The sequence below is a fragment of the Mustela nivalis genome (genome assembly GCF_964662115.1).
Source record: "Mustela nivalis genome assembly, chromosome: 17".
NCBI lineage: Eukaryota > Metazoa > Chordata > Mammalia > Carnivora > Mustelidae > Mustela > Mustela nivalis.
The window spans coordinates 14794731-14808691 of record NC_139036.1 but is presented as its reverse complement, the minus strand read 5'-3'; the positions used below and the strand labels follow the sequence as shown (position 1 = coordinate 14808691).

General features: G+C 62.6%; 1 protein-coding gene across 7 annotated transcripts in view; it reads right to left on the bottom strand.

Annotated features, from left to right (window-relative positions):
* Positions 1-13961, bottom strand: part of LLGL1 (LLGL scribble cell polarity complex component 1) — a 16833-nt gene extending 2872 nt beyond the window's left edge. Inside the window, exons 1-18 of one of the 7 annotated variants that reach the window (XM_082706873.1) lie at positions 13782-13937; positions 9711-10441; positions 9204-9301; positions 8123-8989; positions 7904-8034; positions 6793-6951; positions 6551-6713; positions 6337-6472; positions 5950-6004; positions 5633-5787; positions 5327-5550; positions 5045-5112; positions 3819-3972; positions 3638-3742; positions 2537-2829; positions 2038-2185; positions 1655-1808; positions 320-612 (exon numbers count right to left, since the gene is read on the bottom strand). In XM_082706873.1, coding sequence (XP_082562999.1) covers positions 320-612; positions 1655-1808; positions 2038-2185; positions 2537-2829; positions 3638-3742; positions 3819-3972; positions 5045-5112; positions 5327-5550; positions 5633-5787; positions 5950-6004; positions 6337-6472; positions 6551-6713; positions 6793-6951; positions 7904-8034; positions 8123-8527 — 2643 coding nt within the window. In that variant the 5' untranslated portion in view covers positions 8528-8989; positions 9204-9301; positions 9711-10441; positions 13782-13937. Of the gene's footprint in view, positions 1-319; positions 613-1654; positions 1809-2037; positions 2186-2536; positions 2830-3637; positions 3743-3818; positions 3973-5044; positions 5113-5326; positions 5551-5632; positions 5788-5949; positions 6005-6336; positions 6473-6550; positions 6714-6792; positions 6994-7903; positions 8035-8122; positions 9302-9710; positions 10442-13781 lie in introns of all 7 variants that reach the window. The other 6 variants (XM_082706875.1, XM_082706871.1, XM_082706869.1 and 3 more) reach the window with 6 other exon arrangements.

Sequence of the window (13961 nt, the reverse complement as noted above, 5' to 3'; positions counted from 1 at the left end):
CGCTGAGGACCCAGGGCCCCGCCAACTATGGCCAAACCAGCCACACTGGCTTGTGAGGGTCAGGTGGCTGCTACCCCCTCAGATCCCAACCTCCAGCCGGGCAGAGCCCCAAGGAATGCTCAGAGGGTCTTGGTGGGGACTCAGGGGGGCAGGAGGGTGCTGAGGGACTACAGCCACCTGGGCTCTGCAGGGGGCACCTGTACTAGCCGGGGGTGTCTCGGGGAGAGGGAGGGATCTCAGCAGATGAGGGGTACAGGGCAGTTTCTAGAGGGTCCAATGGTGTCTGGGCAGGAGCCTGGAGTGTCTCCCTGGGGCTTACCTTGAACTGCTCCTCAGATGCGATGAGCACGGCGTGGCCGCCCTGCATGTCAGGAGCCTGTGCCAGGTCCCGGGAGGCCTCATACGGCTCGGGCAGCGGGCGGCCACGGCCATCCAGCACGGCGATGGCCACGACGGGGGCGCGGTGCATCAGCTGCACCTCCTTGCCCAGCACGGCCTCCACCGCCCGCTCGGGTCGCTTCTCACCACCCGCCGCTGCTGGCACCTCCAGCGCGTAGGCGAACACAGAGCCCGAGTTGGTGCCTGCCCACATGGTGGGTCCGTGGTGGGCCGCTGTGGGAGGCCCGACCTGTGAGGCGGGCTGCCGGCCGCGCCCCACGGGTGCCTCCTCTCTCCTCCCAAGGCCCCAGAAGCGCCTCTCCTGACCCAGACCTCCCCAGAGGGCAAGACACAGACCCTGTGCTGCTGATGAAATGTGGGGCCTGAGATACAGCCCTCGCATGAGGGGGAACGGCCTCATGCAGGTTCCCACATACACCCGGGCCTCTAAACCCCATCCCGTGGCACCCTCAGCCCCCAGCTCCGTACCAGGGACCCCAGCCCTGAGCGTTCCCCAAGGCCACCGTACACCATCACCGGTCCCAGCGACAGATTCAGAACCCCCTCACCCTACAGACATGCTCCAGTTGGCTGCGGCCAACCCCCTTCGGGGTGCTTGCTGCCTCACAGCCACACATGGAGCCCTCAGGCCAGGGCTGGAAGACACTGGGGCCCCTGGGGACACTGTCTCGCCAGCTTGGCCCGTGTGAGCTGCAACTCTGGGGACAGGCCCTCCATTAGAATCAGAGGCAGGAGCCAGCAGGAAGTGCCAGTCACTGCCATGAGCACTTGATGAACCGCTGGCCTCTGCAGCAGCCATCAGGGGGAGCCAAACCCCCAGGGAAAGTCAGCAGCTCACTGCAGGCCCTGACAAGGGACACTGGCCGCTAGGAAGCCGTGACCCATCGGCTGTCTCACAGGGACAGCAGAACGCGGTAAGGAGGGCTGCCACATCCAGTAAGAAGAGCCACGGGACATAGGATCCCCGACATAAAAATGACACCAGGAGGGGGTGCTCCCCTCGCAAACCCAGAGACTGGAAGTTCCATAAGAAAGATGCCAAGCAGGGCCTGACTAGATGCTGACCCGACACCAAGCATAAGGAGGTGTTCTTGAGATGAATGGACAAAGGCACCAGGAACCAAGTGTGCATGGGGGACCAGCTCCGGGAAGCATGCGGTCAGCTTTCCTGCTTCCTGGAAGGTGCAGTGCCCTCCACCAACATGGCCTAGATGGCCAGCTGAGGCCCATCCCCCAGCCCACCCCCCCATCTCACCATCTCGAAGGAATGTGTCAGCAAAGTAGAGGCAGCGGACGACGCCAGAGAGGGAGTCATCAGCGGAGCGGGGCTCGATGCGGCGCTGCACCGGGGTCATCTCCACGTCGTGGGGACACGTCTGCTCAGCCAGCTGCGCGTTGGCCTCCTGCAACTGGAGGGGCAGCGGCCTCCAGGACGCCCGCCGCCTCCCCCACAGCCCAGTGCCCAACAGCCCGGCACCCTTCCCGCCCTGTCCTCATCACGCTGGCCGGGGCAACCGTGGCGACCAGACACCGGGCCCAGGGCCCAGGGCCCAGGCCAGGGCTGGGGCCTGGCTCCGCAGCTATGCCTAGCCCGCAGAGGCAGCCGGGTGGCACCCGGGCAGCCGAGCCCCAGCTCACCTTGCTGGTGGTATTAGCAGTCCGCTTCTTGCCCGAGACTCGGCTCTTGCGGATGCGCCGGAAGGACTGGCGCAGAGACTTCTTCAGGGACTTCACCCGGGACAGTGGGCCCTCCATGGCCAGAGAGTCATTGGGGTGAAGTGTGCACCTGCAGGCAGGCTACATCAGCGAGGGTCCAGAGCAGACTCCGGGAGTGGCCACCATGCAGCCGCCAGCCCCAGGGGTCTGGAACCAGAGGCCCAGGGATGCTGCCCCACCATCCCAGCAGCTGGGGCTTAAATTCCCCAGCAGCACTTCCCCTAAGAACAGGGCTGCCAGAGGGGCAGGGGGCTTTCAGGGCACCCTATCTCCATCATCTCAGACCTTAAAAGGGGAAAGCGAGGCCCAGACAGGTGTGGGGAAACATCAGAGCCCCTACAGGAGGCTGGGGTCGGGGGTAGGGGTAAGGGGGGCAGTACAGACCCTTCATCACCAGGCTCCAGCCCCACCCCCCACACACCTGGCCAACACTGGGCTCCTGCGCTGATAGTCGAAGAGGCCGAAGCCGTGACTGGTGCCAAAGGCCACAAGGCTCCACTCAGCATGGAGCGTGACAGCGGTGACAGCAGCTGGTGGCAGGCACTGAACAAGCACTCGGGGCTGGAAGCCAGCAGGCCACGGCAGCGGTCCCGTACGCGGACTCAGCCGCTCGTGGCCCTTCCATGTGAAGCCCTCTCGGTCCTGGAGGAGGTCCACGCTGGCCACGCTGACCGCCTGCTCCGAGGGCACGTCACTTAGCTCCAGCACCAGCACCTGAGCCCATAGTCAGGGTGGCGGAGGGGTCAGCATAAAGGCGGATGGGAGTAGCCAGGCCCCACCCAAGCCTGCCAAGGCCGTCAGGGTGGTCCCAGTGGTATCGTCTCTAGTTCATCTACTTAATAAGCACTTACTGAATGCCTGCTGTATACCAGGACCTTCACTGAGCACTAGGGAACACAATGGTAACCAAAACCTGCTTCCTTGTTTTTTATCAGCCAAGTATCCTATCCCCCCAAGTCCGTCTTCATTAAACACAGAGTTTATACAGAGTACAAGGCATAAAGTATACAGAGTGTACTTTCTTACTAAGTTCTTATGTTCTTATATATATTAAGGTATACCTTAAGTATACCTTAAGGTATAAGCTATAAGGTGTGTAAGGTCTACAAAGTATAAGGTATACAGAGTATACCTTCTGTATACTGCATGAGTGCCAGTGACAAAGCAGTAACCAAGAGCCACTGGCCTTTGGAGCAAACTCCTTTCCACTCACCAGTCTCCCATTTAACAGTAAGTGCCCGTGGAACACATATGTATCGCACGGGGTGCTGGGGGCACCGCAGAGACCGAGCCCTGCTGGTCCCCATTCTCCCAGAGCTCACCTTACACTTGTGCTCCTGTTCCCAGCCCCAACCCTCCATGGCTCCCCAAGAGCCAGTGTCTAGCCTCAAGGCCCCCAAGAGGTTCCACCTCCCTGGCCGGCCTCAACCCAGCCACCCTCACCTGGAGCCCCACTCTGGGTCAGATCTACTTCCTCCAGAAAGCCCTTGGAGACCCCAACCCGAAGCCACCTCTGCCGTACCTGGCCTGCTGTGCCAGCCACCACCATCTGGGCTGTGTACTTGCACAGGGCCACCTTCTGTACACCAAGCCGAGGGTCATCACTGTAGGGATCAAAGCAGCCCACCTGGGGGGCAGAATGGAGGAGTGAGGACTCAGGGCAGAGTAGGGCCCAGGTCCCCAGAGCTCGGGGAGGGGCCCACCTTGCGAAAGGGGGGCCAGTCGTCCTCGGCGGCCTGGGCCAGGCTGTCAGCGTGCTCACAGTCTGTCTGGAAGAGGCCGGCTGTGCTGAGCTTGTAGAGCGGACGCAGTGCCACACCAGAGGCATCCCAGAACCGCACAGTCCCGTCCTCGTGGCTGCGGGGAAGGCGACATCAGCCCCACCCCTGGTCCCCCTGCGCCTCCCTGGCCACTCATCCTGCGACCACTCACTGAGCACCCACTGCAGACGCCAAGCACTGACCAGACTCCCACAGCACACAAGGACACATCAACTGCAGCGAGCAAACACATACTGAGCGCCCACTGTATGCCAGACCCCATGCACCTGGAAATAATCACCAGTGTGATGAGCAGGAGATGGTAGAGGAGAAAATGCAGGGAAGAGAGGACTACGGGCGCATCCAGGAAAGGCCCTCGGGAGCTAGCCACAGCGCAGAAGGATCAGCTGGGGCATGAGGCAGCCATGTAGGCAGAGCAGCAGGAAGCCTGGGGAGGCTGGGAGGAAGCAGGGAGGGGAAATAGGGGGAAGGAGCAGACAGATCTGGGGTGCAGCCTCAGGACACAGCTGCAGGGCCCACGTCAGGGGCCTCCGCACAGTGGTGAGAGCCCAGAGCCAGGGTGTGAAAAGGTGCCTGAGTCTCAGGGGCTGGTTGGGACACTTCCAGAGCCATGATCAGTTCCCCAGCAGGGGAGGCGACGCTGGAGCCAGAGGCCTGAGGGTTCCAGCAGAGAGAGGCAAGGCAGGAAGCTAGGGCCTGAGTCATTGGGCACGTCAGCGCCCGCCAGGCCCAGGCTGGGCTCTGCAGCACCTGCCCAGGGCAGATCCGCGCGTGGGCCAGCCCAGATTTTCCGGTCCCAGGGCAGGCCGGGTGGGTGGCGCTCAGTTCCAGACCAAAAGGCAGGGCAGGGCGGGGCCTTAAACCAGGGCCTAGGAAGCTTCATCCTAATCCACCCTGCAGGAGAGGGGGTGTCCTGGTCCCACCAGGGGCGGGGCCTGGCTCATCAGGCAGATCAGAATCCACCAGGCCCTAAACAGGCTCTCCTGCACCTGTGGGGTCTGCACCAGGCCCCATCTGCATACACACACACACACACACACACACACACACACACCAGGCCCCATCTGCATACGTACCCACCCCCCCCCCCACACGCACACATACACACGTCACATCTGTGCTTGACCACGGAACACACGTCTGCCTACCCGGTCAGCAGTAGCCCTCGCTGGGATGGCTCCTGGGCCAGGTTCCGGCCCCCAGTGATGGGCCAGCTCTGGGAGAGGGAGGCAGAGATTTGGAAGCGGAAGGTCAGGACAAGGCCTTCTAACCCTGGGCCTGGTACCCAGGGCCCAAACTGCCTCTGAGTTCCCTATGCATGTCTGCCATATTCCCCACTCCAGGCCTGGGCCTGGTCAGAGCCTGGATCACCACTGCCATCCTCCATCCCCCACCCAACCCTGGCCCCGCAGGAGGCCCCGGGCACATACCGAGGAGCTGGAAGCAGGCTGCGGGCTCTGCTGCTCACCAGCACTCACAATGCGGGCCCACAGCTTGGCGGGGACATTGGCGACGTGTGCAGAGCAGGTGATCGCGGACGAGTGCAGTGGGGCCAGGTACGGGGCGGGCACGGCAGGCCAGCCGGGCGTCTGCAGGTCCAGCACCACCAGCTCCTCCTCGAGCAGCACAGCCAGGGCCTGGGGCTCATCAAACTCTGCGAGATGAGGGCTAGGTGAGCCCAGTGGCAGGGGGCATGGGGCACAGGGCACGGAGCACAGGCCAGGGCGGGCACACACCATCCTCAGGCCGTGTGCTGTGCACCGTGAAGAAGTCGATGATGCGGGAAGTGAAGTCCAGCGTCACCAGGGTCTCGGCCCGGAGCACACTCACACAGTGGCGGTCACCGTAGCTGGCACGGGGCATGCCTCCGCTGAAAATGATAAAGTGGTCCCTGCAGGGCCGACAGGGGAGTCGCATGAGCCACAGGGCCCCAGGTGCGCACTGCCCAGCCCAAGGAGAGCGATGCAGGCCGTCCCTGCGCCCCCGCACCCACCCTGCTCCCCGCTGTAGACACAGCCCCCAGCCCACGTCTGAGCACCCGCTCCCCACCTACCCAGATTCACAGTTTCGCCACAGAATCTTGTTAATGGCTTTGCAGGGGAAGGGGCCTGGAGGGGTGGGACAGTGTCGGGCTCACTCGCTCGCCAGGACCGGAAGGGCCCCAGGTCACACTTCTCCAAGCTTCTCCCATTCCTAGTCTGCCTCCATCGCTCCCCACCTCACAGCTGCTTCCTGACTCCCTGAGGGGAAGGCCCACTATCCCACCGTGCACGCCCCCAGCGGTCTCACCTTTGAGGATGGCGCTTGGCACTGCCGCCTTCCACCAGTCCTCTTGGACATCCCCACCAAGGCCAGGCAGCCCCAAGTGCCTGAGTTTGGAGTCACCGGCCAACCCCATGCTCAGGTGGCAGGAGCCGCCCTCGGCCTTCCCGGCACTCACCATATGGCGTGGTGGCCACTGTGGGCTGGGTCATCGGGGAGTCGCCGGTGTCGGCGGACCAGACGGCGTAGCTGCCATCGCTGTGGGAGCTGACCAGCGTGCTGCCGCTGCGTTCCCAGCACAGGCTCTCCAGCTGCTGCTGGGCAGAGGGGGGAGTGTGAGCAGGGGTGTGAGCAGAGGGCCTTGGCGGGGGCCGCCGGCCTCCCCCACATACCTGGTTACCCAGGAAGACGCGGTCTGCGCACTGCGCCGCCTGGTTCCAGATTACCAGCAGGCCGCGGCTGTAGCCAATGAGGATCTTGGTGGGGTCCCGCAGGTGTCCCTGGAGTGACTCCACGGGTCCCAGTGCCTTCCCACACCGGTAGTCGTCTGGCACGCTGAGGAGGGGCTCATGTGAGCTGGCAGGAGCACCCCCAGGCCTGGACTGGCTGCCGGGGGAATCCGCCTGCCTCTCACCTGCGAAGAACCTCGTCTGGGACAAGAGTCCGCCCCTCGAGCAGTGTCAGGGTGGGAATATCCAGGAAGAAGACGCTGCCGCCCTCAGTGCCCAGGGCTGCCATGTCACCAGCTGTCACCAGCAGGACCACTGTGACGCGGGCAAGGCTGAGCGGGCCACTGCACAGGAGGAGGGGAGGCAGGTGAGGGCGAGCCCAGGCCCTGCTAAGGAAGGGTATGGATGGGGTGGGGCTGCTCACGATGGCCCCTCTGCGCTCACAGAGCCCTGGTTCTTGAGTGGGCTGGCGCACTGGGAAGGCAACGGTGACGGCTGCGGGCCTCGTAATTAGCTCAATTATTCATCAGGATGTTGGGAAGGAGAGGGATAAAAATAGGTTCCCCAGGTCTTGGAGACAGACTCCCGAGCCCCTCCCACTCACTAGGAGGGGAAGGCACGAACCAGGCCAGTGCCCAGGCCAGGACCAAGGGCTCCAGGACACACACGACCCTCCTGAGCCCAACCCGGGGTCCCCAATCACCAGCCCACGAATGGCCCCCTGACTTCACTGGAGGTGCCCCAGACTGACCCTGCCTGCAGAAGATGAGAGACCTCCCTGGGGGACACATCCCAGGGGGAGGGCTAGATGTCTGGGGGGGTCTCACTCAGCCCTCAGCAGGAGCAGGACAAGCCGCCCACTTAGGCAGTACAGGATTCTTGAAGGGTTAAGGACTTGCCCACACAGACAGTTTCAGCAAGGGCCAGCAGGGCCGGGGACCGAGAGGCCCCTTACACTCTCACCGGGGGTCCATGCCCACTCGGTTGCCTCCTAGAGGGTCCTCTCTGGCACCTCACACAGCCTGGTGGGACCCTCCTTGCCCCCAAACTTGCCCTGTCAGCCATGCACTTTACGGCCCATTACCCCACCCCCAACCATGAATGGCTCTAGTTGCCACCAGAGCATCACCTGAGACTCAGCCGGGACCCCCTATTTAACACCCGAAAAATCCACCAGAACCCAGGCGCAGCTCGATGGACTCTGCCACCCTAGGCCCAGAGCAGAGGCCGGCTCCCACCACCTCCACCAGGGTCCCCCAGGCCCCACAGCTCATTCCCAGCCAAGTCATCTGGTACCTGGCCCCATCAAAGCCCGGCCGACTTGGTGGCTGGAAGCTGAGAGCCTCCTCCAGGTGGGCGCAGCCATTGTGGTGGGTGATCTCCCAGAGGTGCAGGCTGCTATCGTCCAACAGGGTCAGGAGGCGGCCCTGGTGGATGAGCAGAGACAGAGACCGGGCTAGGCAGGAGCTGGGCAGGGCACAGAGGCTGGGGCAGCCGAGGAGGGGAGAGGCTCACCTGGCCGGGCAGGAAGTGCATCTGGGTGACAGTGGCTGTGTCCCGGTGCAGGCCGGTAAACTCCACACCAGGTGCACCATAGCTGAGTGCAGAGGTCAAGGGCAGAAGCAGGCATAGGAGATCCTCCCTTCCAAGAACCCTCCAACGGACCCCAGTCAGGCCTGCCCTCCAAGGTCCAAGGAGGGACACCCATCCTTGAAGAAGCACAAGTCTGTACCCCCAAGATATGCCCAGGATCAGAGAGCAGGCTTCACTCTGCACTGCAAGTTGGTACTGTGTGACCTTTACTTCCTCATCTGTAAAATGGGCTTGAGTCCCACTCCCACCTTGCAGGGCTGATGCAAGTGAGAATACAAACACACCCAGCACCTTTGGCCCAGGCCTGGCACGTGGCCAGGCTCCCATTCTGTGTCAGCCTCAGAGCATGTCTGTGTACATTAGGAGCTGGGCCCCGCAGGTTGGGATCACACAGGCAGAGAGGGCAGGCTGGGCCTGGGCACAGAAGCCTGAGGCACAGCAGAGTCCAGGCTGCCTCTTCCCACAACTCCAGGCCAACCTCCAGCTGCAAGCAAGGACATCAAACTCCCCCTGCAGCTGGCAGCCAGCAGCCCCTTCTGTGATCAGGGAGAGGCCACGACCAGCCCATTTCACAGACATTGCATGGAGGCTGGAAGGCTGGGTGAGTTGCCGCAAGTCCCTGGGGTCAGTGCCAGAGTCACGGCAGCTCCAGGCAGCTCCAGGTCCGACAGTGGTCCGACAGGGGTCCGAAGTTGGGGGAGGGGAGTCAGGAGGGAGGGCTAGGGAGGGGTCAGCGTTGCCCAGCAACAACACAGGGGCTGGTTGCTTTGGAGCTAGAGCTGGGATTCCCTGCAGGAACCAGAACACAAGAAGAGGGGACAAAAGAGAGGGCAGGAGCTGCTGGGCGGGAACCAGGGTTGCCAAGGAGACGGCTGCCCTTGAGGGGGAGGGGTAGCTGCTGTGGCCAGCCTCAGTTTCCCAACCCAGGGCTCTGGTAGCTTGGGGGAAGGAAGGAGGGGAAAGAGGAGGACCCCAGCCTCCTCCTCTGGGGCTGTCTCCTCACCAGTACATCAGGTTCTTTGTGAGCACACAGAGGCCGTGCACGAGAAAAAACCATGGAGGGACAGCTCAAGCGGCTACCAGAGTCGCCTGGACACGGGACTGAGCAAGGGGCTGCGGGAACACAATACACGTGCAGGGAGGGTACAACAGCAACCAGAGGGGCGGGAGCAGGCCAGGGCCGGTGGGGGGCGGTTCAGGGCAAGGGATCTGAGCACTGTCCCCTCCCCACCCCATTCCCTGCTCCACAGCGCCTCCCTGGGAGCCCATGGGAGAGGGGCACCCTGGCCCCACCACACTTCCTAGGGAAGGCAGACTCGCAAACTACAGGCCCAGTCCCCCACCCCTGCCCGGCCACCGGCCCAGAGGTGGGAAGGCCCCCATGCCCACCCCACCCCTTTCCAGGCATTGACTCATTTTTTGGCCAACCAACGTCCCCAGTGAGGGTACTGAGAGCCGGAGGATCACGGGGCACGGGGGGAAGAGCAGGCAGCCCCCAGTGGGCCCTCACCTCAGTTTCCCCACTCGAGGGGCTTCCCGGAGAGCAGCAGGGATGGGGTCCTCCATAGCAGGCAGGGAGGCAGTCAGCTGCCGGCGTGCCCCCACCCAGCCCCCACCCTGTCCTGGCAGGAAAATGCCCGCTTTGTGCGGCTCACACGGCCCATTGTGCAGCCGCCAGCACCCAGGTGGGGGCCCTGCCGTGCTCACCATGCTGAGCCTGGCACGGCCCCCAGGCCCTCGGCCGCACACATGTATCTTCACATTCGCACACGCGTGTGTGCCTGGTCATCAGGGCAAGGCCCACTAGGCGACCCTGGCCCACTCGTCACCCCTGCTGGGTACTGCGCCTGGCCAGTCTCCCGGCCCAGTGTTCCCGGTCAGTTGCTGGAGCAGTGGCAGGGTCACCTAGGTAACTCATCGGCTGAAACACAGCTAGGGACAGCTGTGACCACTACAAGCTGATCCCTCCCCCACAACCATTTCTGTAAAGAAGTCTCAGGGGTAGAGGCCGCACAAACCTCCACCAGGACCCAGGCACCAACTGTGGCCTCCCAGAGTGGGCCAGGCCCCAGGAGTCAGCACACAGGGGGCTACGAGCAGGAGGTCCCGACCGGCCTTGAAGGCCTCGGTGCGCAAAGGATACATCTTGACGGCCCCAGACCTCGTGCCGATGGCCATGATGCGGAGCTCTGGGTCAAAGGCCAGGGCGCTGGGCTGGTTGGGAAAGCCATGCTCCACGGTCTGTGGGGGGAGGGGAGGGCATGGGCAGCGGCATGAAGCCCCCGGCCCACCTGAGGCCCACACCAAGGCAGCCTCCAGACTAGTATAGCTGCACAGTGAGGACGGGCACCCGTCCATCTGAGCTCAGCATCTCGATGAAACAGGTGATCACATCTGCAACCCACACCTCACAGGCCCTCCCCCAGCCAAGGCCTTGTCCTCCTCTGCATCCACATCCGGCCCGCCGTGTGCAGAGCTCTGACAACAGAGAGAAGCAGGAACCCCGAGGTGCAGGCACAGAAGTCGACCCTACCCATCTCACAGAGTGGGGCTCTGTGCCCCACTCCTGGAGATGAGCTGCCATGCTTTCTGAGGTCCCGTATGATGTGTGTGGCACTCCTCACGGGCCCGACTGGAGATCGGAGGGCAACACCCGGGATCAGCTCGTCCGGCTCCCCCAGGGCCTCTCCTTCTGGCAAGGCCTGTCCCACGGCAGACTCCAGCCCTCCGGGTTCTCAGTCTTTCCTTACACTGGCTCATGCTTTCGGCCACCTTCCCACATCCACCATGGAACTCCCACTCATCCCCAGAGGCCTGCCTGAAGGGGCTCCCACCCTGTCCTCAACACCAACGCGGGACACCACAAGTGGGCACAGGCATCTCCTGACCAGTGCCTCAGTAAGGCACACATTTCAAAAGAAACCGTGGTCCCAGGCCTGCTGCCCCAGCCTCCCTCCTGCCTCAACCAATCCAGGCCAGAGACTGCGCCCTCTATGCAGCTTGCTTGGATCACCACATTCTCTAAGCCTCAGTCTCCCATGTGGGCACTAGGGGCAGTGAGGGTACCTGAGGACAGAGTCGCCCATTTGGCTGGCAGTGCGGGGGGCGGCGGGGGAGTGCCCTTCCCTTTCCCACCAGCCTCGCCATGTCTGTATTAGAGCTAACCAGGTCTAGCCAGTCCCATCCTCTGCTCAGGGCCCTCTCCGAGCTCCCACCTCACCACCTGGCCCCTCTCTGTCCTCCTCCTCTCTCTCTCCCCCAGCTTACTTGATTCAGGCCCAACGGCCTTCTGCTCTCCAATTGACTAGGCAGGCTCCTGCCTCAGGACCTTTGCATCTACTGCCCCTCTACCTGGAAAGTGCTTCACCCAGCATTCCCCAAGGAGGGCTCCTCCCCATTACTCAGGTCTCAGCTCAGTAGTCACCTCCTCAAAGCCCTCCCTGAATCACCCTGCTCTAGCGGCTCCCTGTCCCCACACTCCCTACCCTCACCCTACTTTATTATATTCCCAACATTGGCCATCATCCTAACTGCTGCATATTTCACTCTTCTGCTTTGGCTTTTCACTGCCTCCCCGACAAGTACCTCAGCACCCCAAGTGAAGAGGCATTTGTCCCTCTTGGGTCACTGTGGTGTGTCCTCAATACCTAGAAGGGGGCCCTCACACAGGAGGAGCTCAGGATATAAAGTGACATAGACTGGACATCCCATGGGCACGGTGTGGGCAGGACAGGGATCTGGATGCAAGGCAGTCCAAAGTCCACGCTTGCTTCTGACGCTTGCCACCACTCAGGATCTAGGACCCATTTGTTCTCTAGTGATCACCTATCTCCTATTGTGACCAAGCCCCTTGCCCCAAACTACACCAACGCTGCCACTCGGAATGGGGCCTCACTCTCCTGAGCAGGGAGCCCTTGGCTTCTGCCAACCCAGATCCAGCCAGGAGGACCCACCATATATCTCCAGTCTCCACTTCACAGTCCCTGACTCACCTGTCCCCACCATCCACCTCACACCTCACAGGGGCTCACTCACACTGTCACCCAGCGCACGAAGGGAACCAGCTGGGAGAAACTGGACACCAGCCACCCTTCTGGGCTCCCCAGGCCCCTGGCAAGTTCTCAGCCACTACATTTGAAGGCCCTGGCAGCCCCACCACCACCAGGAAACCCTGCTTGCCCTGAGAGACATTCCCACCTCAGCCACTTCACCTCTAGCCATTCCGGAGCCTTCTCCTGAACAAGGGTCTCCTCGCGTCTGGCTCAGGACCACAGCAGCCCATCCAAAAATCCCTGCCCCTCAAGACTCAAGTCATATCTTGTCGACAAGGGGCCACAAGGACAGAGAGCCCCAGCGCAGTCTGTGACTTTGGGCAAGTCATCATCCCTCTCTGAACCTCAATTTTCTCACCCGTATAATGGGAACAATAACTCTAATCTCTGAGAACAGTGAGGGGCTGTGCAATCAGAGGTTGGGAATAAAAGTGAGGATAGAAGAAATACCCTAGAAGTTAGCAAGGGAAAGGCGGGAGCCTGGATCTACCACACATCAGTGCAAAAGCTGGGCAGAGGAGGGAGCTGAAGGCAGCCCCTTTCCCATGGCTCCCTCTTGCCCTACCAAGGAAAAGAAAGGAAGGAGCAACCACCTCCACCTGGCCCAAAGGATAGGTCAGTTGCACCATGTGACACAGGGAGCCAGAGCCCACAGCAGGGAAAAGGTGGCCCCATTTAATAGCAAAGGAAACTGAGGCCCCAAGAGTTGAAGTGTAGTTGCCTACACAGCCAGGCATCTTCCCTGGAGGCCCCAGCAGAGCAGGGCAGGTCAGAGCCCTGGAAGGCACAGCCTAGGGCCTTGGGGGAGGAGAGGAAAAGAACATGGACCGGATTTCCCAGCCCCACTCCCCCAACATCTGCCTCCATTCCTCACCCCTCCCCACCCGCCTGGGTGCGAAAACAAAACAAACTGGGGCCCTGGGCTGCCCCAAGGGCTGAGCAGGGGCTGAGTTCCCCCAAAGGAAGAGAGAGAAAGAGATAGCAAGAGCCAGGGGGAGAGTTCCCAAAGACTGCACAGAGATGCATGTAGGCAGAGGCACACGCAGGAGAGACAGGCGAAGATTCAGAGATGAAAAGACAGAAAGAGATGAAGGAAGGCGGAGAAGGGATACGCAGAGACACACAGGGACAGAAGCAGACAGGCTGAGGATAGGGAGGTGATCCTGGGCAGAGACGGGCAGAGACCCAGAGGCATGCAAAGAGTCGCACAGAGACAGATACACACACAGACCCAAGTACACAGAGACCCGCAGAGCCAGGGCCAGTGAGGCCCACAGGGACCAGGAGGAGCTGACTTGGAAAGTCAGCGAGGGACCCAGACCCACCCAGAGTCCGAGAGTGGAGCAGGGGAGAAGACGAGAAGTGGGATCCGCCGAGGGGCGCGCGGCCCGCTCCCCGCGCCGCGCCCCAGCTGGGCGCCCCCTCCCTCTGGGCCCGACGTGGCTCCGGCCCCCGGGCCCCCGGCTCGGGCCCCCGGCCCGCCCCCTCCCGCCCTCTCCCGTCCTATGCCCGAACCGCCGCCGCCGCACCTTGTTGAAGGCGAAGAGCTCCTGCTTGAGCTTCTCGCGCTGCGGGTCGGCGCCCTGCCGCCGGAACCGAAACTTCATCATCTTGCGTCCGGCTGCCGGCGCCGCGCCCGCCGCCGCCGCCGCCCGCAGGATGCGCCGCGCGGCCCCGCCGGTCCTGAGGCGCGGGCGGGGCGCCAGGCG